The 23,454-nt window shown below is 43.0% G+C and overlaps 1 protein-coding gene across 3 annotated transcripts in view; it reads left to right on the top strand.

Moving 5' to 3' along the window:
- The window catches only part of LOC109887249 (low-density lipoprotein receptor-related protein 2), a 102,070-nt gene that overhangs the window by 4,172 nt on the left and 74,444 nt on the right, over nucleotides 1-23,454 (top strand). For all 3 annotated transcript variants that reach the window (XM_031816449.1, XM_031816447.1, XM_031816448.1), the window contains exons 8-14: nucleotides 9,458-9,626; nucleotides 9,715-9,883; nucleotides 9,984-10,206; nucleotides 18,844-18,963; nucleotides 19,069-19,287; nucleotides 20,490-20,798; nucleotides 21,219-21,434. In XM_031816449.1, the coding sequence (XP_031672309.1) occupies nucleotides 9,458-9,626; nucleotides 9,715-9,883; nucleotides 9,984-10,206; nucleotides 18,844-18,963; nucleotides 19,069-19,287; nucleotides 20,490-20,798; nucleotides 21,219-21,434 (1,425 nt within the window). The remainder of the gene's footprint in view (nucleotides 1-9,457; nucleotides 9,627-9,714; nucleotides 9,884-9,983; nucleotides 10,207-18,843; nucleotides 18,964-19,068; nucleotides 19,288-20,489; nucleotides 20,799-21,218; nucleotides 21,435-23,454) is intronic.

The following is a 23,454-nucleotide window of genomic DNA, read 5'->3' as shown; positions in this document are numbered from 1 at the left end:
AGATACTGCATCTATGAAATTTATAACATTAGAGAAGGATAGGGAAGGGATAAAACATTAGAAGGATAGGCTACATTGACCAAAAGCCAACAGGTAGGGAGCTACTTAACATTCTGATTGGAGTTATTTTTAACTGTGGTACGAGAGTACATGCAGCCTCAATTAGCCAAGCTAGCTAGCTTAACTAGTTTCTCCTGGTTTGATAGTCAACAGGTACCACGTAATCACATTGGATGACAACCAATCTGGATCGTGACTGTTGGTTCGTTCTGATAGGATCCTGTAATGGTTGGTTTGTTTGTTGTAGCAGATTTTTATTATTAATTAATTAATTAAACCTTTAACTAGGCAAGTCGGTTAAGAACATTGTCGTTACAATGACTGCCTACCAAAAGGTAACAGGCCTCCTGCGGGGACGGGGGCTGGGATTAAATATGTAATTTTTTAATTTTTTTAACAAATATATGACAGCAGGGCAGCAGGGCAGCAGGGCAGCAGGGCAGCAGGGCAGCAGGGCAGCAGGGCAGCAGGGCAGCAGGGCAGCAGCACAGCAGGGCAGCAGCACAGCAGGGCAGCAGCACAGCAGGGCAGCAACACAGCAGCTTTGATATTTGCTGAGAAGGACATGTACCATCTAGCCATACTCCCAAGTACTTGTATGAGGTGACTACCTAAAGCTCTAAAACCACAGAGGTAGTAATCACACCTGTGGAGAGGGACATTCTTCTTAACAAACCACATGACCTTTGCGAACAAGGTTAATGACAGAGAGCTTGTTGGACACTAAGAAAGCTTTGTAGAGTATTTAACACAAAATCCAGGGAGGAAGTAGAAGACTGTATCGGCATATACATGGATGAGAGCTTAGACAGTACGAAGCTATGTTGATGTAAATTGAGAAGTGTGGGGCCTAGGATCGAGCCTTGAGCTACACCCTTGGTGACAGGCAGTGGCTGAGACAGCAGATTTTCTGACTTCATACACTGCACTCTTTGAGGGGAAGTTAGCAAACCAGGCCAAAGACCTCTCAGACAACTCCTTAGCCGGCCCACAAATGGTCTACTGTATCAAAAGAATCGGCCAAGTCAATAAAAATACATTTAATCGAGTGCCAGAGTGTGCTCTGGGCGTTCGTGAACTCAGAGCTTTGTCAGATTGTCCGTTCATAAAATCAAAGCGTTTCGCTCTTGGAGCATTCCGAGCACACACTGGATGCTCTGGCCGAAAAGTAGTGTTTATCCGAGCGTTGATCTGGCCTTAAAACAGTCAAGCACCCAGGCTAACCATTGGCTAGCTTGCTAAATACTTTGAAGAGAATTAGTACTTTTAAGGGCCCACAGGGCTGCTGTGTTCTGAGCCAACTGCAATTTAAGTCCCTCTTTGTGGCACCTGACCACACTACTGAACAGTAGTCTGGGTGACAAAACTAGGGCCTGTAGAACTTGCCTTGTTGAGTGTTACGAAGGCAGATAAGTTCTTTATTATGGACAGACTTCTCCAATCTTAGCTAATGTTTTAATATGTTTTGACCATGACAGTTTACAATCCAGGGTTACTGCAAGCAGTTTAGTCACATCAGCTAGCTCAAATTTCACATTATTCATTACGAGATGTTGTTTAGCTTTGGGCATTAGTGAATGATTTGTCCCCAATACAATGCTTTAAGTTTTGGAAATATTTGACTAAATCATTGCTATCATTCTGAAACTAACTGCAGCTCTAAAGTGTTGCAGTCATTTCAGTTGCTGTAGTGGCTCACATGTATCGTGTTGAGCTTTACACAAAGCCGGTGGCATGTCATTAGTAAAGACTGAAAAAAGGTGGCCTAAACAGCTACCCTGGGGGATTTCTGATTCTACTGGGATTATGTTGGAGAGGCTTCCATTAAAGAACACCCTTTGTGTTCTGTTAGACAAGTAACTCCTCATCCACATTATAGCAGGGGGTGTAATGCCATAACACAAGTTTTTCCAGCAGCAGACTATGATCGATAACATTAAAAGCTGCATTGAAGTCTAACAAGAGAGCCCCACAATCAATTTATCATCAATTTCTGTCAGCCAATCATCAGTCATTTATTTAAGTGCTGTGCATGAGTGTCCTTCCCTATAAGCGTGCTGAAAGTCTGCTGTCAATTTGTTTACCATGAAATAGCATTGTATCTGGTCAAACAATTTTTTTACACAAGTTTACTAAGGGTTGGTTCATGGGCTGATTGGTAAGCTATTTGAGCCAGTCAAGGGTTTTTTACTATTCTTGAGTAGCGGAATGGCTTTAGCTTCCCTCCAGGCCTGAGAGCACACACTTTCTAGTAAGCTTAAATTGAAGGTGTGGCAATATTGTCCATTATCCTGAATCATTTTCCATCCAGATTGTCAGACCCAGGTGGCTTATCATTGTTAATAGACAACAATAATTATTTCCTCTTCCACACTGACTTTATGGAATTCAAAAGTAAATTATTGTCTTTCATAATTTGGTCAGATATACTTGGATGTGTAGTGTTAGCATGGGCTTAAGGTGAGGCAAATGAACCTGTAGCCTTATTACTTCAACAGTATTCAACATGAGATCGTCTAAGTATTACAGGAATGTGGTTCTGAATATAGACTAACATCGCCCACTTTGGCATTTGTCTATTCGGTCAATGTTATAGCTGTGTATTGCTACCACTGTATCATCAAAGGTATTATCTAAGAGAGCTTCAGAGTCAGAATATGAATGTAATCTGTTACATGTAAGTTATTGACTTCATGGAACCTTGTTTCTCAGGATGCATATGTTTATATGGGACATTTAACACTTCTGGGTTGCTTGATGGTTAATGCTTTACTGGGAAGCTTATCAGAAGTAGACTTCCTCAGTGCTAACAGTAACTCTGGTTCATAGGTTGAGGCATTCAGGGCAATTAGGGGGACAATGTTTTTTCACATTTAACTTTGTAGATAATGTTGCTGCTACTGTCTCTTATGACTGAAAAGAGCTACTGGACATCAGAACATTTACTCAACTTGAACAAGACAAATAATTTGTCTTGAACGAGTCGGACGAGAGGGATTTAATCCAGACACCCTAACAGGCCCTCATTTGCAGGTTAAAGAGACGCAGGTATCGCGGAAGGTTGTCATTGTCTTGAGGATATGGCAGCGAGTGGCTAATCTGCCTTTAGCATCGGTACTATTGGCCAACGAACAATCGTTAGATAATAAAGTGGACGAACTACAAGCACGTATATCCTACCAATGGGATATTAAAGAGTAATATCTTATATTTCACAGTCGTGGCTGAATGACATGAATAACACACAGCTGGCGGGTTATACACTGTAGCAGCAGCCTCTTGTATGACAAGGGGTGGTGGTCTAAGTATATTTGTAAACGGGTGGCGCACGTTATCAAAGTCTCTAGGTTTTGCTAGCCTAAGGTAGAGTATCATAATAAGCTGTAGACACACTATCTAAGTACCTAGAGTTGATCTATGTTCTTCATAGCTGTCTACATGCCACAACAAACCGATTCTAGTACTAAGACGGCACTCAATGAGCTGTATACGGCCATAAGCAAACAGGTGGTGGCCATGGACTTTAATGCAGGAAAACTTCAATCGATTTGAACAAATTTCTATCTGCATGTTAATGTGCAACCAGAGGAAAACAAACTGACCACCTTCACTCCACACAAAGCTCTCCCTTGCCCTAAATTTGGCAAATCTGACCATAATTACATCTTCCTGCTTACAAGCAAAAACTGAAGGAAGCACCAGTGACTGGGTCAATAGTGGTCAGACGAAGCAGATACTAAGCTACAGGACTGTTTCTTCACAGACTGGAATATGTTCCGGGATTCTTTCGATGGAATTGAGTACACCACATTAGTCACTGGCTTCTTCAATAAGTGCATCGATGATGTCATTCCCACAGTGACTTCGTACATACCCCAACCAGAAGCCATTGCTTACAGGCACATCCACAATGAGCTAAAGGGTAGAGCTGCAGCTTTCAAGGAGCCAGACTTTAACCCGGAAGCTTATAACATATCCCGCTATGCTTGACAAACCATCAAACAGGCAAAGTGCCAATACAGGGCTAAGATAGAATGCGCTGACTTGCAAACTATTAGGCTACAAAGGGAAGCACAGCCGCGAGCTGCCCAGTGATACGAGCCTTCCAGATGAGCTAAAATACTTCTATGCTCGCTTCGAGGCAAATAACACTGACACCTGCATGAGAGCATCAACTGTTCCAGACGGCAGTGATCACGCTCTCTGTAGCCGGTGTGAGACACCTTTTTAAACAGGTCAACATTCACAAGGCATGCGCTGACCAACTGGCAAGTGTCTTCACTAACATGTTCAACCTCTCCCTGTCTGAGTCTAATACTAACATGTTTCAAGCAGACCACCATAGTCCCTGGGCACATGAACACTATGGTAACCTGCCTAAATGGCTACCGATCTGAAGCACTGTAGCAATGAAGTGCTTTGAAAGGCTGGTCATTGCTCACATCAACACCATCCCAGAAACCCTAGACCCACTGCAATTTCCATGCTGCCCAAACAGATCGATAAATGGAATCCCGATTGCACTCCAATACTGCCCTTTCACACCTTGTCAAAAGGAACACCTATTTGAGAATGCTGTTCATTGACTACAGCTCAGCGTTCACCACCATAGTTCCCTCAAAGCTCACCACTAAGCTAAGGACCATGAGACTAAACACCTCCTTCTGCAACTGGATCCTGGACATCCTGACAGGTCACCCCCAGGTGGTAATGGTAGGCAACAACACATCCGCCACTCTAATCCTCAACACGGGGCCCCTCGGGTGTGTGCTCAGTCCCCTCTACTCCCTGTTCACTCATGACTGCATGACCAGGCACGACTCCAACACCATTTAAGTTTGCTGATGACACAAGTGGTAGGCCTGATCAACGATGAGACCGCCTATAGGGAGGTGTTCAGACACCTGGCCATAGTGCCAGGACAACAATCTCTCCCTCAATGTGATCAAGACAAAGGAGATTGTGGACTACAGGAAACGCAGGACTGAGCACGCCCCAATTCTCATTGACGGGGCTGTGCTGGAGCAGGTTTAGAGCTTCAAGCTCCTTGGTGTCCAAATCACTAACAAACTAAAATACCTTAAGGGAACATTTTGACATTCGTCGTATGGTTAGTGAGAAAGTCCATATTGCAAATGTACGGTCCCTTACCAGACGTCCGAAAATGTTTGTAATATTTGCGGACGGCGTCGGGCCGTGCGGCAGGGCCGGCTCTACCGGAAAGTCATCAAACAAACTCTCTCGGACATTCGGTTTCCGTTTGATAAAATAATCACATTTTGGTCATTTTTCCGCTGTCCCGATAAATACCACAAGAGTGCGAATGGAATCATATTACAAATGTACAAAACATCACGAATCACGACATGGCCTTATCTCCAAAACAGAAAAGACTTTGAAGACGAAACTTGGTGAGCGTAGGTTTGGCATAATGGGCAGTTGGCCCCGAACAAGATGGCGTCTAGGCCTCAATGGTTTTTGAGTTATGGCCATTTTCTGGGATTAAAGGTCCAACATGAAAATGGAGCATGAATTTTTCCACTTCACGTCAAAGTAAAGGAACCTACGGTGTCAATAAAAAAATAACCAGTATCTATCGTCGTTTAAGAGAAATTGTACAATGTCAAATTGGTGATGTTCAAAAATATACATATATTTTTTTAAACCATTACAGATCCAGTTGCAGGGTGTTCATACAATCTTTTTAAAGTGTGCTGAAATAACTCACTAAACCCTCTGTAAATGACTCAGTTCTTAACGTAAAGACTTAACTCAGGATTCTGTAAAGGCATACCCGAATTAGGATATGAGTTTATTTATAGCTTCCTGTGCCAACCGGAAGTGCCTTAAATGGTGTCATAGTGGCTGTTTTGAAGGGTTAAAATGGTCAGACCTTTTCAAAGCTTCATATGTGTGATTAGGCAACCCCCATGAACTATAAATCAGTCATGACTGATCACACAAAAACTAAATCACATAGACACACAGCTTGGCAGGAGGGACCCATTGGGGTGTGTAGAGAGACAGTGCCTGCAATAGTTACCTTTTGTTCGAGCTAAAAAAGAACCGTCAGACCTAGAGTTCTAAAACTTTAGAAACCTGTTCTAGACCTCAGGTCGATAGTGCGTGGTGAGTGAGGTGGCTCTAGAAGGTTCTCGGACCGAGAAACGGCCTCCTACATTTGCAATGACTTCAATTCATTTTGACCATTATGAAAATGACAACATTTAGAAAAGTCTCAGACGCAAGACTAGGTGCATTGAAACCGTCTCGACCCATAGAGACGGACCACAATGTTTCTGTCGAATAGCTCATTCAAGGACCCCGTAGCAAGGCACTGAAAAAAGTGTATTTTCAGCACCAATAGGGTCTTGCTCGGGCACCAAATGACCTATCGAGCCGAAACTTGGGATTTGGGGTTGCCTCAGCTAGGCCTACACAACATCATAACTGGAACCGCAGCTAGACTGTAACTACGTGTTTTACGTTTTTATTATGATTTGAACAGAATGCGTCGTGAATTTTGGACCAGCTCTGAAGTATGTGATAGTTGGCTACTAAACGAGTTGGAAAAAGTGGGTTTGGTGTCAGTTTGTATCAGTTTGGTGTCAGAATGATACCTAATTGACTGATGGATGGTGACTTGCTGGTGACTATTGTCCATTTGCAATATGTTTAAACAGTAAGGTACCATACCAAAGTGACATTCTGAAATCAACCCTAACGAGCAATGGAAAGGAACAACTATCACTCCCCGGCCATCCCGAGTTCATCAGGCCAGTCAATTTTGCATTTCTGCAAGATTTGAGCATGTCAAATTTCTTATGGCATTTGGCCCCCCAAAAAGTGACATGACTTCCTATGAAATCATATTGCAAATGGACAAAACATATGCCTTATGCACAAGTAAAATAAAAAATAAATATATGATAATAAAATTGGACAAAAGTATATTCATACAGTTCTTACACGTGTAATTGACAAAAAAATCGAAAGAATTTCAAAAAGAAATAACTTGGGGTGTTAAGTTGAAAAAATTCACTTTTTCAAAATGTTGCTTTTGGATGTTGACTTGTGTTGCATTTGCAATATGAAAAACCATGGTGGAGCGCGCTCACCACCTGTTGGATTTTTAAAGTGTTACACCTGGCATTTGCCATATGGCATTTGCAATCAACTTTGAACGAAACGACGCCGATTTGAGTGGTATTGGACACCGTGTATATGGTTTGTCCAGTGCCAATGACTTCCCATTCATTTTTGTCCATTTCAGGGGGTGTTCCCTTACATGGTCCAAGCACACAAATACAGTCGTGAAGATGGCACAACAATTCCCCCTCAGGAGACTGAAAATATTTGGCATGGGTCCTCAGATCCTCAAAAGGTTCTACAGCTGCATCATTGAGAGCATGTTGCATCACTGGTTGCATCACCGCCTGGTGCAAACGGTAGTGCGTACGGCCCAGAACATCACTGGGGCCAAGCTTCCTGCCATCCAGAACCTATATACCATGCACGGTCAGAGGAAGGCTCTAAAAGTTGTCAGACTCATAGACTTCTCTCTGCTACCGCACGGCAAGCAGTTCTTTTGCTTATAGCCCTATACAGCTCGATTGCAGACTTAGTGCCAGCATCGGTTTGTGGTGGTAAGTAGACTGCGACAAAAAGTTGAATAAACTATCTTGGTAAATAGTATGGTTTACAGCACGTGTCAAACTCATTCCATGGAGTGTTTGTTCCTTCCCTGTACTTGATTGATGAGTTAAGGTCACTAATTAGTAAGGAATGCGCCTCACCTGGTTGTCTAGTTTTTCCCCTTTCAAATAAGACCCAGCTTACACTAGGCCCTCCATGGAAAGTTTGACCCCCCCCCCCCCCCCCCCGAGCTTACCCAAAGCAGTATAGATATAGTATCCAGTATGGATATATAGTATCCAGTATGGATATATAGTATCCAGTATGGATATATAGTATCCAGTATGGATATATAGTATCCAGTATGGATATATATATCCAGTATGGATATATATATCCAGTATGGATATATATTTTCCATGTTCTTGTTCAGCCACTAGTTGGTGAAAAATATTACATTGATAGTGTAGAGTGCAGCTCATCCAATTTATTCTCCAGTGATTGAATGTTATAAGAGGTTCGAGGTGGTTTATCCACTCGTCAGGTCTCGTCAGGTATCCTGCACACCGGCCCCTAAATTTGCCTCTTCCTCCAAATGTCAGATTTGGGCCTGGTCCATTTCTAAATGGCACCTTGTGTATTCTACTATTCAAACTTTCAATATTAACCTCTAGCGTCGAGCAATCCCGTATCCGGGAGCGTAATCATAGCCTCAAGCTCATTACCATAACGCAACGTTTCCTATTTATGAAAATCGCAAATGAAATAAATATATTGAAACACAACCTTAGCCTTATTAACACTGTCTTCTCAGATTTTCAAAATATGCTTTAACCAAAGCTACACAAGCATTTGTGTAAGAGTATTGATAGCCTAGCATTGCATTAACCCTAGCATTCAGCAGGCAACATTTTCACAAAAACGTGAAAAGCATTCAAATAAAATAATTTACCTTTGAAGAACTTCAGATGTTTTACATGAGACTCTGTTAGATAGCAAATGTTCATTTTTTCCAAAACGATTATTTGTTTAAGAGAAATAGTTCCGTTTTGTTCATCACGTTTGGCTAAGAAAAAAAACCGAATGCAGTCACAACGCCAAACTTTTTTCCAAATTAGCTCCATAATATCGACAAACATGGCAAACGTTTAGAATCAATCTCAAGGTGTTTTTCACAATTCTATTCGATGAAAAATCATCCCTGGCAGTCGGTTTGTCATCAGAGGCAAACGGAAAAATACTGCAGCTGGAGATTACACAATAATTGCGACGGAGGACACCAAGCTACCACCTGGTAAATGTAGTATCTTATGGTCCATCTTCCAATGATATGCCTACAAATACGTCACAATGCTGCAGACACCTTGGGGAAAACGTGGAAAAGGTAAGCTGACTCCTAGCTCCTCCACAGCCATATAAGGAGTCATTGCCATGAGGCGGTTTTAAAAAATGCGGCACTTCCTGATTGTATTTTTATCTGGGTTTTTTCTTTAACATCAGTTCTGTGGCACTCACAGACAATATCTTTGCAGTTTAGGAAACGTCAGTTTTATTTCCAAAGCTGTTAATTATATGCATAGTCGAGCATCTTTTCGTGACAAAATGTCTTGTTTAAAACGAATGTTTTTCATCCAAAAATTAAAAGAGCTCCCCCTATATCGAAGAAGTTAAGTTGAGACACTGACTGAGTTTGATTATGCCTGGAGCCTGCCCTGGACACTGGGTATGTAGAGTTGTGATGTGGTTCCCCCTCTGCTCTCAGGACAATATGGGGTTAGAAGTCTAGTCTGTGATTGGCTGACAGGCCAGCTGTACTGGACCAACCAGAAGACCCGATCTATTCATGTTGGGGCAGCTGATGGGAGCGGATTTGCAACTGTCTTGGCCAAGAACATAGACCCGTTGGAGCTGGTCCTTCTTCCCATTGAAAGGTTGGATCATGTTAATATTTGTGGTACTTTTGATCAGTGGTTGGGGCATTTATCGCAACGATTTGTCATTTTCTCCTTTACTTTGCAGCTTGTTGTTTTGGATCAACAAAGGTCCAGGTGATAAAATTACTCTGGAGAGATCTGGGATGGATGGGATAAAGCAGGAATCTCTGGTGGTCCTCACTGCACAGGCTCCACGGAGTCTGACCCTGGATGTTACAGCTAGGAGGCTGTACTGGATGAGTGATTTTAAAAAGGTTCTTGATATAGTCCAGCTATAAGCAATAGTACTGCTTGTCTGTCCACAGCAATTAACATATTGCCAAAGTAGAACCAATTGTTTTTATTCTTTCTCAGTCCATAGAGACTGTGCGAGTGGATGGGAGTGGTCGCTACAGCTTTCTGGAGTTCTTCAAGAGGAGACCAGCTCAGAGCCTGGCGGTGTTTGAGAGGTGGTTCTACTGGACAGATCAGAAGGGTCTGTGGCGCTCCCCTCAGGACCGACCTAATCAGAAGACCTTTATTCAGAGGACAACACTCCCTGTCCTAGAGGCATACCATGAACAACAGCAGCCAAAAGGTATGGGGTATATCATGCTAACTCTAAAGGCATGGGGCATATCAAATAACATGTTCGAGTGGCAGGTAGGCTAGTGGTTAGTTTTGGGCCAGTAACCGAAAGGTTGCTAGATCGAATCCCCGAGCTGACAATGTAAAAATGTAATTCTGCCCCTGAACAAGGCAGTTAACCCACTCTTCCTAGGCCGCCATTGTAAATAAGAATTTGTTCGTAACTGACTTGCCTAGTTAAATAAAATGTAAAAATATAAAAAATGACAAGCCCGCAGTCCAGCCTACAAGCCCTCAGTCCAGCCTCGACCTATTGCGGACAGTCTGAGCACTGATGGAAGGATCAAATTGTATTTGTCACATACACATGGTTAGCACATGTTTTAAGTCGTGTGTAGCAAAATGCTTGTGCTTCAGGTTCTGACCATGCAGTAATATCTAACCTAACAGTTTCACAACTACCTTAAAAACACAAGTGTAAAGGAATGAGTAAGAATATTGTGTGTTCCTGGTATAACTCGGACAGTTGTTGTTGCCATCCTGTACCCGTCCCGTAGGTGTGATGTTCGGATATACCGATACTGTGCATGTGTTGCACGTTGTCTGCCACTGTGAGGACGATCTGTCCATCCTGTTTCCCTGTAACGCTTTCTTAGGTGTCTCACAGTAAAAACATGACAATGTATTGCGCTGGCCACATCTGCAGTCCTCATGCCTCCTTGCAGCATGCCTAAGGCACATTCACGCAGATGAGTAGGGACCCTGGGCATCTTTCTTTTGGTGTTTTTCAATAGAAAGGCTTCTTTAGTGTCCTAAGAACACAGGAGTGATTGTTGCGGATAATGGGCCTCTGTAAGCCTATGTCGATACTCCATTAAAAATCAGCCGTTTCCAGCTACAATAGTCATTTACAACATTAACAATGTCTACACTGTATTTCTGATCAATTTGATGTTATTTTAATTGACAATGTGCTTTTCTATCAAACAAGGACATTTCGAAGTGACCCCAAACTTTTGTATTTGGATGTGTTGTGTCAGTGCTTGTTGCTGGGATTTCATGCCCAAGTTCGCGAATCTTGTCAATGAAAAAAATCATTGAAGATTTGGCCATATCAGTCGGTTTTGATGATTGAACTATCTGATTCAACGTATGAGGGAGCTGAGTTTGCCTTTAATTTGTCACAATGCGCCAAATACAACAGACCGTGAAATGCTTTACTTACAAGCCCTTAACCAACAATACAGTTCAAGAAATAGAATGAAATGTAAATAGACCGGGTGGCCATTTGATTATTTCTTCAGTAGTCTGATGGCTTGGGGGTAGAAGCTGTTAAGGAGCCTTTTGGACCTAGACTTGGTGGCGGCACTCCGGTACTGCTGTAGTAGAGAGAACAATCTGACTTGGGTGACTGGAGTCAATGACATATTTTATTTTTGTTGCCTTCCTCCATCACCGGGTTGTATATAGGTTCTGGATGGCAGGAAGTTTGGCCCCTGTGATTTACTGGGCTGTAAGCACTACCCTCTGTAGCTCCTTATAGACAAGTTGCCATACCAGGTGGTGATGCAACTGGTCAGGAGGCTCTCAATGGTGCAGGTGGATCGCTTTTTGAGGATCTGGGGACCCATTCCAAATCTTTTCAGTATCTTGGGGGGGAAATGGCATTGTTGTGACTTCTTCACGACTGTCTTGGTGTTTTTGGACCATGATAGTTTGGTGTTGGACACCAAGGAATTGGAACTCTCGACCCGCTCCACTACAACCCTGTCTGTGAATGGTGTCATGTTCGGCCTTCCTTTCATTGTAGTCCACGTTCCGCTCCTTTGTCTTGCTCAAGTTGAGGGAGAGGTTGTATTCCTGGCACCACACTGCTCGGTCTGACGACCTCCCTATCAGCCTTCTCATTGTCGCTGATCAGGCCTACCACTTGTGATGTCGGCATACTTATTGCTGGTGTTGGAGTCGTGCTTTGTCATGCGGTTGTGGTTGAACAGTGAGTAAAGGAGGGGACTGAGCATGAACCCCTGAGGGGCACCAGTGTTGAGGATCAGCGTGGCAGATGTGGTGTTGCCTACACTTACCACCTGGGGGCGGCCCGTCAGGAAGTACAGGATCCAGTTGCAGGGGGAGGTGTTTAGTACCAGGGTCCTTAGCTTAGTGAGGAGTTTTGAGGGCACAAAGGTGAACGCTGAGCTGTAGTCAACGAAGAACATTCAAGCATAGGAGTTCCTTTTGTCTAGGTGGCAAAGGGCAGTGTGGAGTGCGATTGAGATTGCGTCATCTGTTGCGGTTTGGAGTGGGTCTAAGGTTTCCGGGATAATCATGTTGTGAGTCATGACCAGCCTTTCAAAGCACTTCATGGCTACCGATGGCTACCGATGTGAGTTACGGGTCGAAAGTCATTTAGGCAGGCTACCTTCACTTGACTTGTGACTGACTTGTGGTCTGCATGAAACGTAAGTATTAGACTTGGTCAGGGAGTGGTTGTTACAGATTGTGTGATCACGCTCTCTGTAGCAGATGTGAGAAAGACCTTTACTTCTTGACGCTACCTATCCCTTTAGCGTGATAATTGTCAACAACTGCTGAAAAGCATAGTGCCACATTCACATAATATTACAAAAAAATATATATATTTATGAAATCACAAGTGCAATATTGCAAAACACAATTTAGCCTTTTGTTAATTAATCCACCTGTCGTCTCAGATTTTGAAATTATGCTGTACAGCGAAAGCAATCCGAGCGTTTGTCTAAGTTTATCGATCGCATGACAAAACATTAAGTACACTTAGCATCAGGTAGCTTGGTCACAAATCAGAAAAGCAATCAAATGAATTGCTTACCTTTGATCTTTGGGTGTTTTCACTCACGAGACTCCCAGTTACACAAATGTTCCTTTTGTTCCATTAAGATTATTTTTATATCCAAAATACCTCCGTTTGTCGTTATGTTCAGAAATCCACAGGAAAGAGTGGTCACGACAACACAGACGGAAAATCCAAATAGTCTCCATAATGTCCACAGAAACATGTCAAACGTTTATCATTCCTCAGGTAGTTTAAAATATATATTCGATAATATATCAACCGAGTGTAGGTTTTTCAATAACAGCGGGAGGAACAATGGCGGCTTTACTCAGTTGCGCAAAAACTCACTCCGAGCCCCCACCTATCCACTTACGCAATGTGATCTTTCACTCATTTTTCAAAATAAAAGCCTGAAACTTTTCAAAGACTTGACACCTTATGGAAGCCATAGAAAGGGGAATCTGGTTGATCTCCCTTTAAATGGAGGATAGGCATGCATAGGAACAGAAGGGTTTCAAAATAAGAGGCACTTCCTGATTGGAATTTCCTCAGGGTTTTGCCTGCAATATCAGTTCTGTTATACTCAAAATATTTTCAGTTTTGTAAACTTTAGTGTTTTCTATCTTAATCTGTCAATTATATGCATATTCTAGCATCTAGTCCTAAGAAATAGGCCGTTGACTATGGGAACTTTTTTTCCCAAAGATACAAATACTGCCCCCTAGCTTAAAGAGGTTAACCTTTTGCGATGAGCAAACTCGTATCCGGGAGCGTAATCGGCCTCAAACGCATTAGCATAACGCAACGGACATAAATACCCCTAAACTTTTCCTATTCATGAAAATCGCAAATGAAATCAATATATTCAAACACAAGCTTAGCCTTTTGTGAACAACACTGTCATCTCAGATTTTCAAAATATGCATTACAGCCAACGCTAGACAAGCATTTGTAAGTTTATCATGGCATAATGCTATGCTATGCTCTGCTGGCAGCAGGCAACAATTTCACAAATAAGAAAAGCAACCAAATTAAATCATTTACCTTTTAAGAACTTCAGATGCTTTCACTCCGGAGACTCCCAGTTAGATTGCAAATGTTCCTTTTTCCAAAACATTATTTTTGTAGGCGAAATGGCTCCCGTTTCTTCATCATGCTTGGCTGAGAAATCGACCCTAAAATGCTACAACGCCAAACCTTTTTCAAAATTTGCTCCATAATATCGACAAACACGGCAAAGGTTGTTTAGGATCCATTCTCAAGGTATTTAACAAATACATTCGATAATATATCCGTCGAGGCAGTTGGTTTCTCATAAGAAGCGATTGGAAAAATGGCTACCTCAGTATTTTAAGCAAGGAGACACCATGTGACCACATGCCATATGGTCCCTTACAGCCATTCTTCAAGGGAAATGCCTAAAAAGACGTCACAATGCTGTAGACACCTTGGGGAAAACGTAAGCTCATTCGTAGCTCATTCACAGCCATATAAGGAGTCATTGGCATGAGGTGGTTTCAAGAAATGCGGCACTTACTGGTTGGATTTTTATCTGGGTTTTGCCTGTTACATCAGTTCTGTGGCACTCACAGACAATATCTTTGCAGTTTTGGAAACGTCAGTGTCTTCTTTCCAAAGCTGTCAATTATATGCATAGTCGAGCATCTTTTCGTGACAAAATATCTTGTTTAAAACGGGAACGTTTTTCATCCCAAAAAATTTAAATAGTGCCACCTAAATCCAACTGGTTAAATAACACCTGAACCACGTCAGTTGAATTGTATTCAATGTTTAGTTTACATCCCAATATTACACCTCCAAATACACCTCCGCTGTCTTCAACCAGGATCTCAGCGATCACTGCCTCATTGCCTGTATCCGCTACGGAGCCGCAGTCAAACGACCACCCCTCATCACTGTCAAACGCTCCCTAAAACACTTCTGTGAGCAGGCCTTTCTAATCGACCTGGCACGGGTATACTGGAAGGACATTGACCTCATCCCATCAGATGAGGATGCCTGGTCATTCTTTAAAAGTAACTTCCTCACCATTTTAGATAAGCATGCTCCGTTCAAAGAACAGATGTAGCCCTTGGTTCACTCCAGACCTGACTGCCCTCGACCAGCACAAAAACATCCTGTGGCGGACTGCAATAGCATTGAATAGTCCCCGCGATATGCAACTGTTCAGGGAAGTCAGGAACCAATACACGCACTCAGTCAGGAAAGCTAAGGCCAGCTTCTTCAGGCAGAAATTTGTATCCTGTAGCTCCAACTCAAAAAAGTTCTGGGACACTGAAGTCCATGGAGAACAAGAGCACCTCCTCCTAGCTGCCCACTGCACTGAGGCTAGGTAACACAGTCACCACCGATAAATCCATGATTATCGAAAACTTCAACAAGCATTTCTCAACGGCTGGCCATGCCTTCCGCCTGGCTCCTCCAACCTCGGCCAACAGCTCCGCCCCCCCCCCGCAGCTACTCGCCCAAGCCTCTCCAGGTTCTCCTTTACCCAAATCCAGATAGCAGATGTTATGAAAGAGCTACAAAACCTGGACCTGTACAAATCAGCTGGGCTTGACAATCTGGACCCTCTATTTCTGAAACTATCCGCCACCATTGTCGCAACCCCTATTACCAGCCTGTTCAACCTCTCTTTCATATCGTCTGAGATCCCCAAGGATTGGAAAGCTGCCGCAGTCATCCCCCTCTTCAAAGGGGGAGACACCCTGGACCCAAACTGTTACAGACCTATATCCATCCTGCCCTGCCTATCTATGGTCTTCGAAAGCCAAGTCAACAAACAGGTCACTGACCATCTCTGTTAATTGTTTACTCCATGTGTAACTCTGTTGTCTGTTCACACTGCTATGCTTTATCTTGGCCAGGTCGCAGTTGCAAATGAGAACTTGTTCTCAACTAGCCTACCTGGTTAAATAAAGGTGAACTAAAAATAAAATAAAATGGAAGACAGTCTAACTAAAACTGTTTAACATAGTAACATTGGGTTTTTGTTTATTAAAAAATCAAGTATGTATATTAATGTTCCACTGAGGCCAAAGAGGGCGCTTTAGCTCATTGACTGCAGAAAAGGGTTGTTTCAAATGATCATCTGGTGAGTATCACTTTAATGTGTTTTTAGGTTTTTGCTCAATCTGATTGTGTGGGTGTGGCCTGGCCCCCTGATGCATGTGGCTCATGACTGAATTTCACGTCACAAATGGCTTACTAATCAAGACTTCGGACCAAACTTTATTAATACCATCGCTGTCCTTCCTGCATCATGAACCTGTCGCACTCTGAAGGCCTCGGTCCAATGGGTTCGCCCCTGAAGGCCTGGGTTCGCCACTACTTGAACAGGTCTATAATAAATAGAAAAGCTGCTAATATATTCATGTTTCAAGAAAGGAGTATGTGTGGCCTGGTGAAGCAGTTTTATCTACTGACAATGGAAGCTGATAATTGTCTCGAAGAAATGTACGAGTCTTCACTGTTGGAAACCGAGCCAAATGGCCGCAATACATATCAGCGATATTCCTTCTACTGTATCACGCTTACCCTGGAGGTATGTGGCGTATCACGCTTACCCTGGAGGTATGTGGCGTATCACGCTTACCCTGGAGGTATGTGGCGTATCACGCTTACCCTGGAGGTATGTGGCGTATCACGCTTACCCTGGAGGTATGGGGCGTATCACGCTTACCCTGGAGGTATGGGGCGTATCACGCTTACCCTGGAGGTATGGGGCGTATCACGCTTACCCTGGAGGTATGGGGCGTATCACGCTTACCCTGGAGGTATGGGGCGTATCACGCTTACCCTGGAGGTATGGGGCGTATCACGCTTACCCTGGAGGTATTTTATTCAACTTCTTGATGCACCCATTCCATTAGCGGGATCATTTTCGCCAACATCCGCTGAATTGCAGGGCGCCAAATACAAATTAAATTACTAAAAATATTTAATTTTCATGAAATCACAAGTGCAATATAGCGAAACACTGCTTAGCTTGTTGTTAATCCACCTGGCATGTCGGATTTTTTAAAAATCTTGAGAGCAGACTCTATCCAAGTGTTTGTTAGGACATCTCTCTCAGCAGACAACATTAAACAGCTAGCAGCAAAGTAGATTGGTCACGAAAGTCAGAAAAGCAATAAAATGAATCGCTTACCTTTGATCTTCGGCTGTTTGCAGTCACGAGACTCCCAGTTACACCAATGTTCCTTTTGTTCCATAAAGATTATTTTTATATCCAAAATACCTCCATTTGGTTGGCGTGTTATGTTCAGAAATCAACAGGCTCAAGCCGTCACGATGGGGCAGACAAATCCAAATAGTATCCGTAAAGTTTGTAGAAACGTGTCAAAAGTTTTATACTCAATCCTCAGGTTGTTTTTACAATATATAATCGATAATAATTCAACCGGGACTGTAAGCTTCTTCAATAGGAGAGCGAGAAATGTCTGCTCCAAGCTGTTGCGCATGCAAAACGATGCTGGCACCCAGCCATACAATGACACAATGTGATCTTTCTTGCTCATTTGATGTCAGGTTGATATCCCTTTAAATGGAGCAAAGGCAGGCAATGGAATAGAGCTTTCAGGAAAAAACGCACTTCCGGTTTAGATTTTCCTCATGTTTTCTCCTGCATTATCAAATCAAATTTATTTATATAGCCCTTCGTACATCAGCTGATATCTCAAAGTGCTGTACAGAAACCCAGCCTAAAACCCCAAACAGCAAGCAATGCAGGTGTAGAAGCACGGTGGCTAGGAAAAACTCCCTAGAAAGGCCAATACCTAGGAAGAAACCTAGAGAGGAACCAGGCTATGTGGGGTGGCCAGTCCTCTTCTGGCTGTGCCGGGTGGAGATTATAACAGAACATGGCCAAGATGTTCAAATGTTCATAAATGACCAGCATGGTCGAATAATAATAAGGCAGAACAGTTGAAACTAGAGCAGCAGCACAGTCAGGTGGAAGTTGAAACTGGAGCAGCAGCATGGCCAGGTAGACTGGGGACAGCAAGGAGTCATCATGTCAGGTAGTCCTGGGGCATGGTCCTAGGGCTCAGGTCAGTTGAAACTGGAACAGCAGCATGGCCAGGTGGACTGGGGACAGCAAGGAGTCATCATGTCAGGTAGTCCTGGGGCATGGTCCTAGGGCTCAGGTCCTCCGAGAGAGAGAAAGAGAGGAGAGAATTAGAGAACGCACACTTAGATTCACACAGGACACCGAATAGGACAGGAGAAGTACTCCAAATATAACAAACTGACCCCAGCCCCCCGACACAAACTACTGCAGCATAAATACTGGAGGCTGAGACAGGAGGGGTCAGGAGACACTGTGGCCCCATCCGAGGACACCCCCGGACAGGGCCAAACAGGAAGGATATAACCCCACCCACTTTGCCAAAGCACAGCCCCCACACCACTAGAGGGATATCTTCAACCACCAACTTACCATCCTGAGATGGTACCATTATCAGTTATACTCAAACAATATTTTGACAGTTTTGGAAACTTTAGTGTTTTCTATCCTAATCTGACAATTATATGCATTTTCTAGATTCTGGGCCTGAGAAATAGGCAGTTTCATTTGGGTACGTTTTTCATCCAAACATCAAAATACTGCCCCCTACACTCAAGAGGTTAGCTACCTTGTTCAGTGGCAGAATGACAGATTTTACCTTGTCAGCTCGGGATTCAATCTACCAACCATTCGGTTACTGGCCCAACGCTCTAGCCACTAGGCTACCTACTGGTCATATCATGCGAAGGCTAACATCTTTGTTGTTGGAGAACTCCATGTTATTTTTTAAATATTTTTTTTTGAAGCTCCATCAGCCTGTGTAAAGTCTGGCTGCCAGCTCTGCATGCTGACTCTGGACCTGCCTGCTGGGTTCACCTGTACCTGTCCTGATGACAAACTTCTCATGGCAGATGGCTCATGTGAATGTATGATTACCATGTATTACAGAATTCTAACCCTGTTTCTTTCTCTGCTAGTTCTGGCACTTTGGAGCATCTGTTGAGCAATGTACTTGTTATTCTATCACACAGATCCCAGGTTTGCTTATGCAACATCCACAACACTGAACCTGTTTGAGTTGAAAGGGAAGGAGCTGATCAAGACAAAACTGCTGACTACGGATGATGTCATGGAGTCTTTTGACATCGACTGGAGGGGGGACTGGGTCTACTGGGCAAACAGCACTGGTCATGTGATGCGCTGGAGCCTCAATACCGGCCAAACAGAGACTGTCCCTACGCTGAGACCAGGTACATGTTTTACTCTCCCAACCAGAAATCAGGTACATATAATGGAGCCATATTGTGCAGGTTTAGTGTTTGTGTGCATATATGCATGTACACTGAGCAAATATATAAACGCAGCATTTAAAGTCTGTCCTATATGTCGTGGCTATGCCGGAGTAAGTGATATGACATGCTTTTCTATAAAATGTATCTGTAATATCTGATTAAAGTAACAAAGGGAGAAGCTATCCTATCGTAAATACTGTCATTATGCATTCTAAATAACTGCCCATTTCAAAAAGGAGATTGCAATAAATATTTACTCTGACCTGCGCTTCGGTAGATTGGTTGTCGGTGGAAGGCCGGTTTTTCCTTTATGATCTCTGGTCCTCTGAATGTCTAGTGGTGAACTGGAGCGTGGTAGAATTAATACTGTCCTCTCCTAGCCCACGTTTAGCGACTTCTTCAACTCAACGGCTAGGAGGTATCACTTCTGGAGTGAATAAGAGTTGAAAGTTCATACCAAGTTGCCCTACTTTTAATTAAGCTCTTGCTATATTCTGTCTGGTAGTCAATTCATCCTTCCTGTGTGTAGGTCATCACCTTCACATTGAAATTCGAGGCTATATTCGTTAGGTTCTTGCTTAGATTGTCTTAGTTCTGTAGGTGGTTTTTGTCCTTTCAACGTGGGGACCTCAAGTCCACATGTCCTTGGAACAGCTTATTATCTGAGCCCTTTTAACATAGGACGGTCGCCCTAACGTCCTCGGAACAGTTATATTTTCATCAAGGGCTTTAAAAAGGAGGGGAGAGAAGGGTGTTTCAGTTTATAACCAATGTTTGGGGGGTGTGTGTGGAGTGTATGTGTGGGGGGGGGGGGTGTGGAGTGGGTGGGGTACTGAGGAGCTGAGAATGTATTTTGCGATAAACTCATTGATTGGCTGGGCCAATGCCCTCCCAGGCCCACCAATGGCTGCATCCCTACACAGCCATATGAAATCCATAGATTAGGGAATGATACATTTTTCAATTGACTGATTTCCTTATGAACTGTAACACGGTCAAATCTTAAATTGTTGCTTGTTGTATTTTTTTGTTTCTCTGCCAATCATATATCTATATCAAACATTAGGAACACCTTCCGAATATTGAGTTATGTTGGTTCATTCCCTCTCCTAGCCTGTTCTGGCCCAGTATATTCATGTTGTGCTGTCCTTGTCTCCTAGCCTGCATGGTGTTAGTAGACCAGAAGATGAGAAATCTGTACTGGCTGTCATGTGATGAAGCCTGTGTTGGCGTCACTAACATGGATCAGGGTTACCCACGGAGACTGTACCAGTCAGGCAGTGAGGTAAGAGATGTTTATCTGGACTGGCAGCGGGGGAGGCTGTACTTGCTGGAGGCTGGCTGGATCCTATCCATGAGACTGCCAGGAGGAAACCCTAGGAAAGTCCTGAGAGTGGAGGGACACGTCGCTGGGCGCATTGTTTTGGACCTACAATCTAACACACTGCTCTGGAACACAGAGGGGGACGGTCAGTATCACTTACTGCAATATCTTTAACAGTGATTCTGTCTCCTATAATGCTTTTTCTTGTGCTCCTCGGTGTTGAGCTGGTCATCTGGTTAGGAATGATCATGTCGTGTGGGGATGGCGGGGCTGGTGCAAATGCAACCAAAGAAGTGACTGAAACGCAACCATGTACAAATTATTGTAACATTTGAGCATCTCACCAATTTATTTTACACCTATGTATTTTCAGTTTGTGCGCGATATGGGTGTTGGAGAAATGGTTATTTTGACAAACTTTTCTAAACATTAAGAACCAGATTGATCTGAACTTTGCAATTGGAAGGCTACATCGGTGTTCGGCTGTCGCCACTGACTTTGCACATGGACTTTAATTAACAGCCGGTTGCTTTCGCCTTACCACTCAAACAAGTTATTTGTGTAGATCTGAAGATCATGAGTCTGTTGAAGTCCCAGACTCACCTGGTAGGCAGAGAGTGGAATGTCCCTGGTTCCATCGTGGCCGCTCATTCTCCACTCCTGGTGTCGCTGTTTAATGACGTCATCACTGTGTGGGACCGGCGGGACAGGAGGCGTGTCCACGATGTCCCTGTCGGACCAGGCGTTGTCAGGGTGATCGTGGCTCTGGATGTAAAGGAAGGTTAGTACAATAGCGTCTAATGTATAGTGAACAAAAATATAAATGCAACATTGAACAATTTCAAAGATTTTCCAGAGTTGCTTCATTGAAGGAAATCAGTCAATTGAAATAAATAAATTAGGCACTAATCTTCAGATTTAAAATGACTGAAGGCACAGACCCACCCACTTGGCAGCCAGGCCCACACACTGGGGAGGTCATAGGCCCAGCCAATCAATAGGTTTTTCCCCAGCAGGGTTTTATTAGACTGAAATAAAAGCATCTCAACCTTGCTTTGACGGGAACTAAAGGACTTCCCACATTTAGTCCTAATTTCACATTTCCTTGTAGAAGATGAATGCGAACATCATCCAAGCATCACATGGAACACAGCCAAATTCATTCCATAAACCAGTCACATGTTGCGCTGACTAAAAACAAATAAATTGCCCACCTAACAGCTAGACTTGTTTACAATGCATCACATATCTGGTGAGCATGAGACTAAATTAATGTTAATAAAAATGCCTTTGACCTACATTCTTTGATGGCAGCCATGTTTGTTTGTATTTGAGAAGCAAACTCCCTAACGCCATTTACTAGAAGACTAAAATAAACCAAGTAAAGGATGGATTTACATTTGTTTTACTTAACGAGGCAAGTCCGTTAAGAACAAATTCTTATTTACAATGACGACCTACCAGGGAATAGTGGTTTAACTTCCTTGATCAGAATTACAGATTTTTAGTTTGTCAGCTCAGGGATTTGGTCCAGCAACCTTTTGGTTACTGGCCCGACGCTCGAACCACTAGGCTACCTGCCGCCCGTGTGCCCATTGCCTGAAATATCAACTTAGTTTGGCCACTTTTCAGCATTTTACAAATCTTCAATGTACTACTTAGTGTATGTAGGATAAGTAATTTAGTATGACAAACCACAAAGCAAATCACCTCACATTTCACCCTAAATACAAACCTAACTGTAGCGTGAAAGCTAAACAGGGTTGCCAGATATTGGTAAACAATTATTTAGGGTGTTTGTAGTGGGGATAATTTTATTTGGAGGGGAGTAGTTGGAGGGATTTATCAACTAAAACCCCTGGAAAAGGGGGTAATTAAAAATTAGCCCCCGACTGTGGAATTGTGTTTTGAACTGTAATCCAACTCAGGCACATGGGCTTCTTTCTAGAGCGCTGACTTTCTGACCTGAATATCACGGACGTCATTATTTGACCTCGTATATTTCCGGAGTTCCCAGTTGTCTTGAAAGCACCATAAGTCAGTGGCGTGAACCATCCCTAAACTTCGTTTAGTATACCTGTCTGGGAACGGTTTCCGCTAGAGGAACCCCTTGCCAACAGCCAATGAAATTGGAGGGCGCCAAATACAAATCAACAAATCTCAAATAGAAATTCTCAAACATGTATTAGGGACTATTTTAAAGATAAAATTATCGTTAATCCAGCCACAGTGTGATTGCAAAAATGCTTTACAGCGAACGCTCCACAAACGATTTAGGTCACCACCAAGTCACAGAAAAACCCAGCCATTTTTCCAGCCAAAGAGTTACAAATCACAAATGGAGATCAAATGAATCATTAACCTTTGATCTTCATCAGATGACACTCATAGGACTTCATGTTATACAGTACATGTATGTTTTGTTCAATAAAGTGCATATTTATATCCAAAAATGTAATTTTACATTGGCGTGAAACATGCAGTGATTTTGCAGAGGCACACCGATTAACAGAAATACAAATTATAATTGCGAATGAAAATACAGGTGTTATGCATGGAACTTTAGATACACTTCTCCTTAATGCAACCGCTGTGTCAGATTTTTTTTTTTTACTTTACGGAGAAAGCATACCATGCAATAATAGGAGTACGGAGTTCAGAGCCCATACCAGCCCCAAAAAATATCCGCAATGTTGCGCAGTCAACATTAGTCAGAAATAGCATTATACATATTCACTTACATTTGATCTTCATCAGAATGTACTCCCACGAATCCCAGTTCCACAATAACTGTTCAATTT

Source organism: Oncorhynchus kisutch, unplaced genomic scaffold (assembly GCF_002021735.2).
Source record: "Oncorhynchus kisutch isolate 150728-3 unplaced genomic scaffold, Okis_V2 scaffold799, whole genome shotgun sequence".
Classification (NCBI taxonomy): Eukaryota; Metazoa; Chordata; class Actinopteri; order Salmoniformes; family Salmonidae; genus Oncorhynchus; species Oncorhynchus kisutch.
Note: the sequence above shows the minus strand (reverse complement) of the source record. Positions and strands in the feature narration are given on the sequence as shown.